The sequence below is a fragment of the Cyclopterus lumpus genome, chromosome 19 (assembly GCF_009769545.1).
Source record: "Cyclopterus lumpus isolate fCycLum1 chromosome 19, fCycLum1.pri, whole genome shotgun sequence".
In the NCBI taxonomy this organism is placed as follows: Eukaryota; Metazoa; Chordata; class Actinopteri; order Perciformes; family Cyclopteridae; genus Cyclopterus; species Cyclopterus lumpus.
The window spans coordinates 10,383,992-10,399,694 of record NC_046984.1 but is presented as its reverse complement, the minus strand read 5'-3'; the positions used below and the strand labels follow the sequence as shown (position 1 = coordinate 10,399,694).

At 39.7% G+C, this 15,703-nt stretch overlaps 1 protein-coding gene across 1 annotated transcript; it reads right to left on the bottom strand.

Moving 5' to 3' along the window:
• Nucleotides 1–297: 297 nt before the first annotated feature.
• Nucleotides 298–15,703, bottom strand: fra10ac1 (FRA10A associated CGG repeat 1). Its single transcript, XM_034558978.1, has 14 exons — nucleotides 15,600–15,703; nucleotides 15,119–15,198; nucleotides 14,754–14,846; nucleotides 13,936–13,981; nucleotides 13,625–13,701; nucleotides 13,373–13,456; nucleotides 13,179–13,263; nucleotides 10,649–10,694; nucleotides 3,489–3,602; nucleotides 2,751–2,793; nucleotides 2,047–2,180; nucleotides 1,776–1,826; nucleotides 853–937; nucleotides 298–472 (listed from the first exon to the last, which is right to left on the bottom strand). Exons 1-14 carry the CDS (start codon nucleotides 15,615–15,617, stop codon nucleotides 430–432), a joined length of 999 nt encoding a protein of 332 aa, XP_034414869.1. The 5' UTR covers nucleotides 15,618–15,703; the 3' UTR covers nucleotides 298–429.

Genomic DNA, 15,703 nt, shown 5'->3' with positions numbered 1-15,703 from the left:
TGTCAAAATGTGGGAAAAAAGGGCTTCTTTGTTTTGCTAAAAATATCAGTCAATAAACCAAAGTATTCGACAAATTGGATTTGATGTGATGTTGGAGTAAAGTAATTACAATTCATCCCAAGGGAACATGCATATCTGTACCAAATATGATGGCAATCCAGCAAAAGTTGTGGAGACATTTCAATCTGGTCCAATGTTCAGTCAATCTTTGCCATGCTGCTCGCATGACAAACTATTTTCAATTATTTCTCCGCCGTGATAGCGGTGGGATTGACACACATGTAGATGAAAGACGTATGCCGGGTAAACATCACATTTATTTCTGCAGCAGTCCTAAAACAACAAGTACACAAGACTCGATACAGAACATGTCGATGGCACGCAGGAGGAAGTGGAGTCGCAGCAGGGGTCCCGCTGACACCAGCAGAGTCAAAGAAACATGTCTTCAAAGTACTCATCAAACTCCTCCTCCCTAGATATGCCAAAGAAAAATCAGAAAGAAATGTTAGTTCCTTTCATGTACCGTTGAACACATTGTATGTATGTGTGTCCCCTGAGTATCTGGAAGTGTTATTGCAATGCTTTTATATTTATTTGTTGAAGTACCAACTTCGGGAATATCATTTTCTCATAGCAATTCCCATGCCAGAAGAAGCTTGACAGGTGCAGGTTAAAAGGTGAAGGTTTTTCCTGACAGTTCAAACTGCTTTGTGCAGGGTATCTAAGTGGTCTACCTCTGTGCTATAATAGAGATCAGTCACATATGTAGGCTAAGTGGTAAAGACTGTCTGTGATGCTTTTACAGCAGCTTACTGGGTGAGATTTAATATGCACATTCGCTGGTAACCTCACCTTGACTTCTCCTCCACTGCAGGGGCGGGTCCTCGCCAGTGGTCACCTTCTGATTGGCCCTCTGGTTCATCCCCAGCTTCAGAGTCTAGTAGGTGAGATTCAGAGAGCCGTCAGTCACGCTTTTATGAAGGAAAAACTAGGTCAAACAATAACACTTGTTCAATCGGGTCTTCACTTTAACCTCACACCGCAAAAACGGAAGTCTTGAAATAACCAATTACGGAGTTGTAGATTAATAAGCAGATATGTTATATGATAGGTTATATGAAAAATTATAGGCCTGCTTCGTCATCCTCCCTAGATGTGGCCATAGTATAAAGTTCTCTTTCATAACCTTAAAGTCCCAAAACTTCCCCGAACGCATCTCTCACAAATGACATGATATCCTCAGATTCCTACATTTACTCAAGTTCAGCCTTCAACAAATGCTTCAAGAACGTGCAACCGAGACAAAGAAAGAAAGTCAGTAAGTGTGTTTGAGAATGGATTCCAAGCATGTTGAACTGATTTAACCTTGGACAGAGACAGTTTGTTTTTGTGAACACCACCACCACCACCTGCCCACCAACCCATCCATCCACATCCTGGTATAAGCAGAACAGGGCCACTGGGTAAAAGACATACTTCATTCCACGCTGCTCACAGTGAAGGGCAAAATGACAAGGAAAAAAGAAAAAAGAAAAGTCCAGAGGAATGGGGAGAGAACAAAAAGCAGACCCGCTGTCTGTCTATTAGTATTACCTACAAAACGAATGGCTGTGTGTTCAGAAAGGGTTGTCAATGTGTTTTTACTCAAGTTTAGAGGAGTGTCCCAGCCCAGAATCCTGGGGAGTAGATCAACTGCCTAATGTGTGTGTCTTTTTTATATGGAGGAGGTACTTGCGTGTGTGTGTGTGTGTACGTGTGTTTGATATGAACGCTACCTTTGTCCGAGTCCTTTGACTCCTCTGAGCTGCTAGAAGAGGCGGAGAGATCTGGAAAGAAACAGAGAGAGTTACGAAATAACATGTGTTTTACTCAAAAGGGAGTCGTTAAAGAAAAATAAGTATGTCAAATGCAATAGAAAAGTTATGTAATTTCCAAGGGAAAAAGACATAAAACACAAGCAGCTCCCACAGGCTGTTCTCATCTGATCAGATTACTGCCCTAATTAATGGGACAGTTTATTTGGCCAGAAGAGGAAAGGTGTTTTACTTCTGCGTCTCTTGTGTTTGGGCTTTTTGGAGTGTGAAGACGATCTCTTCCTCTTCTTCTCCTTCTTCGTCTTCTGTGGTGGCTCCTGGTTCTCCTCCGATACCTTTTTCGTCTTTGCTTTCACCTCCTTCCTCCTACAAAACAGACTGACACTTTGAACAAACAGTATTCCGCATATAAAGCAGCCAATTACAGCACTATTTGTAAGGCAAGCTTAAACCTTGAGGACCAAAGACACTCAGAGAGGCGCATGAATGGATCTTGGCTTGAGTTTTAAACAGATGAAGGCTTTCCATACATTTTGTTACGAAGTCTGCTTGAACACTCAGAGGGACTTTTAAAATCATATCCAACTGTGAAGAACCTTGGCATTGCACATCTAATGCCAGACCTTTGTAGGTTACAGTCTTCTTTATTCAGATTTTAAAGCTACATTATTACAGTCAGATGTGTCAAGTTTCCACTTAATATTTCAAATGTGATATATAATAATGACACTGACTCGCAAGAAGGTCAAATGGGAGACATTAATATGAATTGCAATCCTAAACCCCTGCATGCTACAACATAATGTATGTTGGTTGTCCATGGTGACCTGCTTACTTACTGCAGCCCAGTACATATTGTCCATAATCTTTAAAATCACTCATTAAAAATATCCACATTTTTAATGTAAAAAATTCTCAAAATTGAGAAGTACTTACTTGTGGTGGTAATTGAGTTTGAAAGAGCATTCAGGACATAATCCTACAATAGAAACAACATGGCATCATCAATACTAACTCAAATATGATAGTGTTTGCAGAAATGTTCTTTGTTTAAATCTCACAGCAATTATAAGGGTGCTGTGAGATTAATTCTATAAAGATGAATTTGGTAAGAAAAGAAACGTTTTTATTTTTATAGTGGACATATACCTGTATATACATTCATGTAGATATTTTACTCTGATCATTTAACCTGATTTTATATATGGAAACCTCCTCAATTATATAATTCTGGTAAATAAATAATATATGAGCTAAACAGAAGAGGTCCAGGGACATAACCCTGTGGAACTCCTGTGGTACTTTGTCAGATTTATAATAAACGGTTTGAAACTTTTTAGAATTCAAAAGCTTAGGTCTTTTGAGAAATGTCTTCAATGGAAACATTGATTTGTTGATGGGGAGAAAACTGTCTTGATATCACCCGCTGCACATGCTTGTTAAAAGAGCCAGTCATTTCCTGCTTGACTGAGTTCACCATGACTGGTGGGTCCTCCAATTACAGTAATTATTCCAACAGGATTTTCTGCAGTATGATACCTGAAGGAGGATTATTATGAGCCAGGTCTTAAAACTAGAAAAAAAACACTAGGCCACAGCCACACAGACATAGACCCCTTAAAGAAAGAATAACCAGATATAATGAGAACATGTGAGATGTGTGTTTTGGCTTACTGAGTTTGACCAATGCATTTTTCTTCTCGCTGTGTTCCACGTAGGCAAAATTCACCTCCCAGCTTTTTAGGCCTTCCTGCTTCTCGCAGCGTTTATTCCCACACTGGAACTGACCTGGAAGACAAAAGAGCACATACTGTATACATATGTGCATATGTCAGTGACATTCACATGATATATTAGCCAACTATCTACAGAAATTTACAGTGTACGAAAGCAAATACATTCGGATTTGCTGATAATCAATAACTAAGAGGTTAAAGATCAAACTAGCCACAGAACCCTGACAGTGAGTGTACAAATATTATTGTGTTTAAAGTATTATGTATGATATAGAAAAAAAAGGAAAGATCATGTATGTATGTATGTATGTATACACACACACAGTATATGCAAGTATAACAAAATGGTAGAGCAAAAAAAAAGTTGTATTTTAGGATTGAGAAATGCAGACTTTAAATCTCCAAAGGCTTCACATCGTGCCAGGCAACCTTCAAACCCCGCTGCTCTCCTTGGTCCCCCTCTGCCTAGCTCCACACCGCTCCCTTCTTATCCCCCCGCTCCTTCTCATCTCCCTTTCTTTGCCTCACCTTATCCCCTCAGGCCTCCCTCCAGCCGCTGCACAGCCTGCCTATTATCCCAAGAGGAGCTTAAGGTGGCATTGATCTGGTCTCTGGGGTTCCCTCTGCGTAACGGAGGGAGCGAGTGCGTCAGCACAGTCCATTCTTGGCGCAGGAGCGAGAAATGCTCCTTACTTGGTGGGAGGAAAGGATGCCTTCCCTTACCGGCCTAAGATCGAGACTGTGTTAACATCCAGGTGAAGTGGCGCTGACCGTCATGGCTTTGGGCCACTTTGGCCATAAGGCAGACTTTCTTCTCGCATGCAGCATTAGATTAGGACTCTATGACGTCAGCTAAAAAAGACTCCCCTGGCTGAAGTCCTTTGTTTGTGATTAGGTTGACCCAGTCAGACGCCCTCTATTCGTTTGAATAAAATAATCTGAAAAAATGCGTTTATAGTTTAAATTACATAGTAACGTTCAATATTCCAGTGCACCTCTAAAGCAGAATATTGAGCTGTACTTGTACTACAAGATACCACTTTAAACATTTAACATTATTTCTCTAATACCACATTATCCTTTAACATATTGTATATCAAACTCAATGGCAGTGAATCTACAGTCAACAACTTAAACCCACACATGTCTTTTTCTAACTGAAAATTAACTACAGTGAAACTTAGTTGTCATCAGAGCCATTAGAATCATGCAGAGGGGGACATGAACGTCTCTACCAAATTTAATGGCAATGCATCTGATAGGGTTATGGTTATTCCATTCTAATATATAGGGGCCATGAGTGTCTGTCCAATCCATCCAATAGTTGTTGAGATATTCCAATCTGAATGAAAGCGATGGACCAATCAACTGACCAGCATTGCCGTTACCGTTTAAGAAATAAAATAAACACGTCACATTTTAAGAAGCAGCAAAATAAACTCCAAAAGTTCTAAGTGAATAGAAAGTTAAAATGGCCTAGTGACTCTTTACATATTTGATTAGTGGTGGGTGGGAACCGGGCCATGATCTATACTCCGTACTAACGTGACACAATGAGCAGTGACCGGTCCTGGAGATCCAAGAGTCTTCACCATCATCAGTGATGTCAATCACAATCTCACAGGACTTCTCCCATGACATTCAACTCTCTCAAATCACATAATAAATTAAATTAAATACCTCTGATATGCTTACGCACACACACCAGCTTTTTATCTGTAAAGAGAGGAGTTAAAAGCCTGATCACAAAACGTGCCCTGCAATGCGGCGTCGACTTCGCAGAGAAGCAGCTCAATTTGGATTATAAAAGAATAAGATGTACTGTATTGTGGAGTCAATAGAAATGTGTTTCGAGGCAACTTCTTGCTCAAAAATAAATGTCAAAAACTGAATACAATCAAGGTCAGGAAAAAAAATTCTTGACTTATTTTTGATAGCCTCCTGGTCCCACATGAATGCCAACAAGCACAACTGTTACTGGTGCTGTTCTATGAAGACAGAACATAGTGCCACACGTCACTACATTACAAACAATTAGTGGTACAAAAAAGCCCCTGTATGGAGGGTCTCTGTTCGGATCGCCACTGTTTTGTTGACAAGTTTGGGGAATCCTCACACATCAGCTGATCCTCACGTTCTCAATGAAAAGAGCTGGCACCAGTTTGGCTGAGTGAACTCATTAAGAAAGGAAACTACGGTCCTACGTCAATGGTTGCTAATGCCACCAGATGGCTTCTTGATTACCATTCACTGGATGATGTCAGAGGGTAGTGATCGCCTGAGCCATCTCACTTTGCAAAATAAAAAAAGAACACATTGTCATTATTTCTTATTTTACAATTTAATATGCTTATTCAGCTATTGTTATTATACCAAACATGTCAAGTTGATCGCAAACACTAAGGACATATTTGCACCCCCAAGAGAAAATAATCTTATTTAAAAGGATGGTTTGACATTTTATGGAAATACAATAATTTGTTAGAGTTAGACAGGATTAATCCCATTTTAACGTCTATTTGCTAAGTGTGAAGCTACAGCCAAGAAGTCAGCTGGTTGGAATCCAGGATTGCGACTGCCGATTGGCCGAAACTTAAGGGTGGCGTCACAATGACTACGCCCACTGCTAATATACAGTCTGTAGCACAAACACATACATCTGTTCCTCCCCAGATAAATGTATTGTGTCCTTTAAATGACTCAAAGATCTGTTAGAATGCTGCATTCATGTGGAATGGTTTGCAATTGAGCTTGTGGAGTCAGTGCTGTTTTGCAGTCATTACTTGACACTCACAACCCTCCCCCTCCCACCTCCCCCTTCCCACCTCGGGGTCGACCACCTTCAATGAATTCTCAGCCTGTGGGAAACACTGAAAAATCCACACGTACCGCCTCCAGGCAGATCTTTCAAATATGGGCTGCATCAAAAATGTCTGCATCCAAAATACTTTATCCAACCAAAAGGTCACACTTCTGACTCTGGATCAGATTTAGCCTTTTTATGTCTGTCTTTCCTACTGGCAAGCAGTTCAGACTACTTTTCTATTTTGCAACTTGTATTTACTTCACAGCATCCTGTTAACTAAGTAGACGAAAGAGCATTACATACTGAGATGATGTTTTATAGGGTTTGTGTCCAAAAACCTGCATTCTACTCATCTCTCCCTTTGTAGACTATTGAGAAATACTTTAATATTATATATAATACTTCATATTTTTTTTCATTTTAATGTGCAACACACAGTATCCGGTCACAGAGAAACACATTAAAATAAAAACAGAGATATTGGCAGTCTCTATTGGTAGACTGGCGTGGGCTATGAGCTAATGAGCTATCACTTCTAAAACTTAATAGACTCAGTTACTTTTCAAAGACAGATTTATTCTGTCTTGCACATACAAATCCTGTCTACATTGAAATCCAGGCCATGCTGAAGCAATTGTTTAACAGCACTTAGAGGATCTAACCTTTAAATTGGGCAATCACTTTCATTTTCATTCAAAACAGGAAAAGTCAGAGAAACTTGTGACAAAATGCTTTCTCAACCATTTGTTAGCGATCTAAATGCAGGATATGAAGCCGACCATGAATGCAAAATTATAAATACAAGGAGTATAAAAACTATAATGTCACAGTGCAGTTTTAAAGTTGCCTCATAAAGGCAATGGCAGCCGAGGTGGGTCAAATATGATGCCTGCACCGCCAGTGAGCGTGTGTGTGGTGGCTGGCATGTTAAAACCATTAACACTTAGATTAGAAGCCAAGTCCATTTTCGTTGACAGAAAGACCACCAACAATAAGCCTGGCTTCAACTCCCTTTGGCCTTTGACCCCTTCTTGACAGCAAGACTAAAGCTGAGAAGGGAAACCCACAGAAAAGCAGCATGGAACGAAGCGTGCCCTGCACTCCATCTGCTCCAGCGTAAAAGACACTAAAGACACATTTTGGCGTGAACCAACGGGACCCTATTAGCCGACATCTACTCCACGGGCAGGCTGCTTCGATGGGAGAAGGTTACTTTGACATGAGAAGGGTTCAAACGGGCGAGTTAGCCAGCTATTCTCTGGAGCTTCCACCGGCTCTCAACCCTGGCGAGGAAGGAGGCAGAGGGACCACAGGCCCAGCGGCAGTGTTGGTAGGTGGGCTCTCGTTCTGTACCAGAGGATAACCCTCGCATGAAAGCATGGTGGAAATAGCACATGTTAGCCATTTTGCTAAATGAGTCAAATGAAACAACTTAATGCTCCGTGCACACACTCTCTTATCAGCGTAGAAAAGCACTTTGCTGGAACCTGTTTGGATGAAAACATGGTGGATAAGTAGCCAGTTGTCCTCTACTTAACTTTCTAATTATATCATACTTTTATGTTTGATGGTTACAGAAAATAAGCCCAACAGTGAGCCATCTCCTCCTCTCACTAACAATGTATGCCGATAAGCAACATTTCTCTCCATCGCTCTAATAATTTAGCCTTCTGCCTGAGCGGTGAGCTCAGCTCACAGCTGTGCGAGCTGGTTGGCCAACATTTCCTCTTAATATCTGAAACACTTTACAGATATTGTAGCTTACTAAAGCCTATAATCACAGTGTATCATCTCAAATGTATGCAATATCAATTCAGGCATCCAACAACACAGCTCAATGACAATATTGATGTGTAATTTGAGCCCACTACTCTGAGGCGGTTTGTGTTGGCCTCCAGTCTTTTCTTTGATTTTCCTCCAGCTAACACCACGACATAATCATGATGTCGGCCGTACAAAAGGTATATTTACATTTTATTGGAAGCAAAGAATACATTTGGCAAAATAGATCCATCATAACCTTATGTCCTGATGTGTAATGTGAGCATTGCAAAAGAAAAAGATTACATGGACTTTGGCTAAATGACTTAAAGGTACCATGAGAGTTTTTGACCACTAGTAGCGCAATAGAGCACTGTTTTTGTTCAGCAGGGGGTCACCAATTTGTAGTGGATTTACAGTATTCAATGAAAATGTTTTATGAGGAAGAAAATGCATTCAACGTGTTTGTTAGACCTCGAGATTACACACAATGGGTTTGGGTAAAAAAAAGTTTCTCTTTTTTAAAATATAACTTCAGATTGTTTCCAAAAAAAGCTCCTCCAGGCATCTTCTACGGTCTGTTTATAGGTCTGTTTTTATAGCCCAAAGAATTAATTCTCTTTCCCTAAGACACAACTGGAAGAATTCATTTGAATCTTTCAGAGGTATGAATGCTTCTGGACCACACACAGAAAGAGAAGAGGGTGAGCATGAAGTAAAAGTAAATCTCATTCCTTGAGATACAGGAACATTAGGCCTTCTGCGGGAGGCTATTTGATCCTGATCTAATGCACTTGAATCAAGGACACAATCTTTTAATTATTATTCTCCTTCATATTAAAAGAAAAAACCTTTCGCAAGAAGGAAACCTTTCAGTACTGTACATTCCTTCATTCAATATCACACAGTGGCTATGAAAAGAAAGGTCAGCGCTCTTTGTAATCCACCTGATTGGGTGAAGTGTAGACAGCCTTGCCTAATACCAACATGACCTGAAGTGCACAAATAGCAGGAAATGATTAGTGGATGATATCCAAAAAAAGCGGAGCGGAAGTGCAGTGCCCCTTTATATGATGAGGCTCAGTTTAATTGGGAGAAAAAGCATTGCTTAGTGTTGAATTTATCTGTAATCAGAAGTGGATCGTGCACCACAGCTGAACCTGGACCAACAACGTTTAATCCAGGTGTAACTAATTGCACAATAAAGCCTTCTAGGTGACAGGATGAACACTCCTTAAACCTTTTAATTTGCAAAATTAACACTTTTAACTTTCAGTGAGCACAAGCTTTTTCTCCCCATCTGAATGTCAACCTTGGTTCTACCTCACAGGATTAGATTAGTATTGATTTCACTGGAGAGTTCAGTGTCCCGTGCTGTAAATAGTGCTTAAGTATTTCTGTGGGAATCATTAATGTAAACAAATCGCAGACGTGACAGTTGAAGTGAAGTGCCTCTGACCTGATCTAATCCCACTTCCTATAGAGGGATGAACCCTACAGGGGGTGAACTGTCAGAGACCAGGATTACAGTCTTAATCTGGAACAATATATTGGTTTAGTCAGCTTTCTCAGAAATACTGTGTATGCTTGTGATGCTGCATTGATGTAAACATAAGCAAATTATTAAAATGTAAAATGTGTACGTGTGTGTACGTCTTAAAGCATATCAATGAGTTGCAGAGGCAGGTTTATCCTTACTGAGTAACTGATATTGTCCCTCCAGGTAAACCTATAAATATCCGTCACTGTCACACGGAGGAGCTGTAGACAGAGAGGTGTTGTACTAATCCTGAACCATTAATCATCAAAGCGCTGCCAATCTGTCAAAGTAGGCTCCGTCACAAGTGCAAAGGTAGAATGAGGTTTCTCTTTCGGTATGAGAAATAATAAACAGGAAACCAACAGTATTAGTTTTGGAGGACCGTTTGTTTGAATGAACTAACTAAAACCAAAACCAAATGAAAACTCAAGTGAAAAGTAATAGGTCAACGTAAAACGAAGCAAGCCAACAGAGACTCATGTTAGGAAGTATCTACTGAATGTTATGTACTGCTGTGTAAATAGCTCAATACATCTCTGTCGCCATCTGGTGGAGAAGGTTGCGAACTGTTTCATGGGCAAGTTGGCAGGAGAACCCTTAGATGTGTCCTAAATCCATACTACATACTATTTCTATACAGAATGTACTACATAATAATTGTCATAGAACAATGTTTTAAAAGTCAGCATACAAAAAAAATCTGCATACTGCATGATACGAACAGTAAATTACACAACACTACACACGGAAAACTTGCTAACAATGGGTATGTATGAATTTGGGACATGGCATTGAAAGTAAATACATTCATGAAGTAACGGTGACTGTTTAGTTAACAAGAATGTTTTTAGAGTTTCTGTAAGTAAGATAACTATAGCATGTAAATATTTTACTGCATAGTGTTTTGATCAAGCACAAAGCACAAGTATATATATATAGATATATAAAATATATATAAACTCAAAATGCGTGATGTTGAGTAATGTCCTACCTCTGCCAGAAACCACTTCTTCCTCAGTCCGCCAACGAAATCCAAACTGTTGGGCACAAATTTAATAACACAAACACAGAGCATGAATTACAGTTTTAACGTCATGAATCTTAAATCAAGCCTAATAAGCTTAATCAAAGGAATCCTACCATAACCTAACTTAGAACAGTCATTAGCATTTAATAGCATTTGTTGTGTTAATTTGAACTCCATCGAAAATAAAGCTACAGAAATAATAATATTAATGGCCAAATGCAAAGCTGTTTTAGATTTAACCAGCTAGGATGAAGGATGTAGATCTTTATGTAAATGTTTTTTTTTTTATATTTCTGTCATGTTTTCTAGTGATACGATACTTTGCATTCACACCTTACTGTAAATGTAATTCTGTAGTCAAGTCAAGTACATTTATTATGTGTCCCTAGTGGGACATTTGTGCTGCAGCAAACATAAAAACACCTAAAACAAAACAATATAACTGAGAAACATTAGAGCAGAGGAGTCGTTCCAGCTCCTCTGGAGCCGACTTTAAGTGTCCAGCACCGTGTAGGGCTATTGGGCTGTAGGGCTATTGGGCTGTAGGGCTTTAGGGCTTTAGGGATGTAGGGCTATTGGGCTGTAGGGCTGCAGGGCTTTAGGGCTATTGGGCTGTAGGGCTGTGGGGCTGTAGGGCTGTAGGGCTATTGGGCTGTAGGGCTGCAGGGCTGTAGGGCTATTGGGCTGTAGGGCTATAGGGCTATTGGGCTGTAGGGCTATTGGGCTGTAGGGCTGTAGGGCTATTGGGCTATTGGGCTATTGGGCTGCAGGGCTATTGGGTTGTAGGGCTATTGGGCTGCAGGGCTATTGGGCTGTAGGGCTGTAGGGCTGTAGGGCTATTGGGCTGTAGGGCTGTAGGGCTGCAGGGCTATTGGGCTGTAGGGCTGTAGGGCGATAAGGCTGTAGGGCTATTGGGCTGCAGGGCTATTGGGCTTTTGGGCTGGTATGTGCACAAGCAACAATGAACAGATGATGCAATCATCAGTGTTTATGCCAGTGCCTTTACGTCGCTCTCATAGCACCCTCACTGTGACTCATCTGCATGCTGTCACTCCTCATTAAGCCAACACAACCAATCAAAATGTGACTAAACACATATGAATAATGCATTTGGAATCAGTAACACATTTGAATAATGTGTGAGGAAATATGAATTATGTAGTTTTGAGTTAACAGGACTGATAGTTTTAACTATAGTGCATCAATTTATTTTGTATTTATTTATTATATAACATTTATAATTCCTGTTATTATTCATTGTATCAGTGTGTGTATATACTCATGTGTTTTATTACCATCATTCCTATTTTCAACATTATGTATTTTATTATTATTATTTGCTGAGGCTTTCCTCTTCTTCCGTCTCTTTTCTGTCAGTTAAATAACAACTCGCACACATACCCCACATAGCTGCCTTAAGAAACGTGTTCCATATTTGTAATAACAATAATTTTGTTATATCTGTTTGATTCAGTTTTTGCATTTTGTTTTTTTGATTTTTCTGTTTCATCTTTAATTCCTGTTTCAATCTGTTCCTTTATATTTCATGTTATCATCACCGTTTTGCCTTCTGCCCTTGCACCAACAATAATAATTGTAAAAACTATAGTGCCTCTAATTATTATAGGTCAATTGGGGTATAATGTATTATTTAGGTATGTCCCCTATCGGCGATTTGGCAACTTCACAGTCACACTTGAAATAAATTGGAGCAAAACGTCAACAAGCCAAACAGTGCAGCTATGGAGCCATAAGCCCTCGGGTTTAACATATCAGTTTTAGAGCCTGGCCTCAAACTGGAATGGCCCAGTAGACACTAGAGATGCAGTCCGCTGCCAAAATCATGCCCATAAACATTTATCTCAAATGGATCAGTGGTGGTGGAAGGTTGTGTCTGAGTTATAGAATGTTAACCTTTGCTCATACTGTGATTTTGGAGCTCAGTGCAAAAATGGACCATCTGGCTCAGTCCTCCAGGAGTGTCTGGAATGGTGCAGGTGTCTATGCTCATTTCATTTCTCTACATTCTGTTGGTATAATAACTTCTGTTTCACTTTAGCCTTTTTCTTAGCTATTGCCACAACAACATTTTACTTACTACTGAATTACCATAACAGGTGCAATACAATTAAAGACTTTTCTATTTTGTGTCCAGAGGTATTTTTCCCCCATTACTCACCACTGTGTATGTTGATTAACAGCAGCCTACTAATGAAGCGTATCACATACTTATGTGATCATTTGGATTCTGTCAACCGCATTAAAAAAAAATGCAACATTCTTTACTTTCTTGTCTGATACAGGCTTCTTATTTCAGCATTTTAATGGTGCGACAACATTAAAATGGTGAGCTGATGTATTCAAAATAGACACTAATTGTGAGGCATCATGAGCCACCTGTTACTGTATGTGCTGTCCAATTGTTATATGTCAACTAAACGCCTACTGCTGCTGTACTTCTGTTTCCAGCTGGATCATGCATCACTCATCCCACCTTGTTTTCCTTGTATCTGCTAAGGTCAGCGATGCAGTACTCTTTAAACAGCTTGTCGTAATACTTCTTGGCAAGTTCTTTTTCCCTGGAACAAATGTAATGTAGAAGACATTCTCATTTGAAACGGCGCAATAATCAAAAGCACACTGAATATTACAGCAGCCTGTATGGGGGCGCTGACAATGAATGATCACCATGTCATGTCCTCCTCGTCCTCGTCCCTCCAAAGGAAGCGATGATTCTCACGCAGCACATCCAAATCTGTTTTGTCTTTGGCTCTGAGGGGAAGAAAAGATTCAATGACAAGGCAGACAAGGAGAAAATGGGATACAAGGTTATAAAAAATGTTGTTGAATGAAAACAATGCAAAGTTAATACTTTAGTTTTAGCCTCGAGTGACAGCAGATGATTGATAGTCAAGCTTGACTGTGAGACGGAACACTTACGCCGAGCGTTTGAAGTCAGCCATTTGTCCTCCATAATAGAGGATGTAGTCACCGACAAACTTCTTATGTCGCTCAAACTGAAGACAGATGCTTAAGGTCAGTCTCTCTTTGAATGTGATCACCTTTTGTTTGTGCAAAATTTGAACTGCAAATTATTTAGTTTTATTGAAGGGAACGAAACACTTGACCTACACCAAACTTTATTGAGAATATAATCCTTGTTATACGATTTGAACATATGTGTATGGCGTAATGTCTGTAGTTTTGTCATTGTAAAAAAATTTTTTTAATTACAAATTATTAAAGGATACAGCATTCAATGATATCAGGTGAGCTCTTCTGTTCCTGGCCTCTTCTCTGAAAACAGAATTAGAATAGTTATCGAAAAAAGATAAACAAAGATTGGATAAATATGTTGACGCTATATTTTGTTAATATACACACACACATATATATATATACACATATACACACATACATATACACACATATATATATATATATATATATATAAAAACTGACATTAATGGCAATGGTAATATGTAAAATGAACGTGACTAGAAAGGAATAACTAATATTTTTTAGATGAGCTTTAAAATACATGACAGTAGGACACTCTGCCATGATTATAGATAATACAAATGTTTTAAATGACTCATACAGTTCATTCAGAAAGTATTCAGACCCCTAAACTTTTGTTGTTGTATTGCTGCCTCAAGATACAATTGTTTGTATAATTTCATACATAAATCTGCACTCAATCCCTCTTAATAACAAGAGAAAACCCTGTTTTCTCTTTGCGGTGACACTTGACATTGAGCACAGCTTTGAGATGATTTGATTGGAGTCCACCTGTGGTAGATTCAATTAATTAGACATCATTTAGGAAGAGACCCAACTGTCTATATAAAAAGGTGTCTATACACAGTCTCACATCTGCAAATGAAAATGCACAAAAGAGCAAAAACCAAGCGGTTGAAGGTACTGTTGCTACAACAAAGTAGTGACTCAAGTGTCTAAATATTTATGTCAATGTCGTTACTGTTTGGTATCAAGGGGGACATGTGTTTAAATAATTTTAGCCTAATGCAAGTGAAGGGGGTGTGTGAATGCACTTGTGCAGTACCACCTGTCCAGTTCATTCGAGTGGAAACTCCGATGAGCTTTCTGGGAGAGCCGACTTTTCTGGAATGGCTTCTGTAAGATTTCTTCCTCGTGTTTCCTGACAAAAAGGTTCACATAAATACAGAAAGCTTGTTAGTAGACGAGGCTGTCCACCCACGCCAGTATACATATACGCTACTGGAGACACATGTAGAGTGAGCACTTTAGTGTCTTCATAATACAGTATATTAGACTTTAAATGGCATTACTTTCTACACTTAGTTTGGACAACGCAGAAACAACCCCATGCATTTACATTCAAATCTCATCATAGACTAAATTAATCAATATAATAACGCGTTTATGTATAATTCAGTCGTAATCTCGTACCTTTTAAGGCCTCTCTCTGAAGACTCTCCCTGCCCATCGTCATCACTGAAGTCCGAGTCATAGCCGCCAGCTCCGTGCACCTGAGGAAACCACACGAACCCGTATCATCCGTTTTTAGATGCCACACAGCAGAACGACTGCAAGGTGCCATTACAGTATTTGTACTCGGTGCTTTATAGTCCTGCCGCCTCTGCAAAGTCATTTGAGATGAGCTTCACCACGAAGGATAGAGTACATTGGACTAAACGTACAGATAATGTGCGCTAAAACGTTGCTTTATGCTTTAAGCGTGACTACAGCCAGCAATTAAGAGAGCAACGTTTGCAGGCAACCCTGTGGGCAACTGGCTAACTTATCTTGAGGCTAACGTTTCATGCTAGCTAACTGGCAAGCGACAAACCCACGAAACACTAACTTAAATGTTCTTCCAGTCGTGTCTCGGGGGGGGCGGACCGATTTTCGGATTTAAAATACACGTCACCTTCACAAGACTATCCATGAGTTCCCTCACTTTAGTCTCCAGCTCATAAATGTTTACAAAATGAAAAGTCCGTCGCCGTATGATGACGTGACACGGCGAATCGC

Excerpts from the sequence above, each read along its gene's own strand:
- fra10ac1 (XM_034558978.1), bottom strand. Across the intron at positions 14,847-15,118 it reads TCAGAGAGAGGCCTTAAAAG|GAAACACGAGGAAGAAATCT; the intron begins GTACGAGATTAC and ends CCTTTTTGTCAG. Across the intron at positions 2,181-2,750 it reads AAACTCAATTACCACCACAA|GAGGAAGGAGGTGAAAGCAA; the intron begins GTAAGTACTTCT and ends TCTGTTTTGTAG.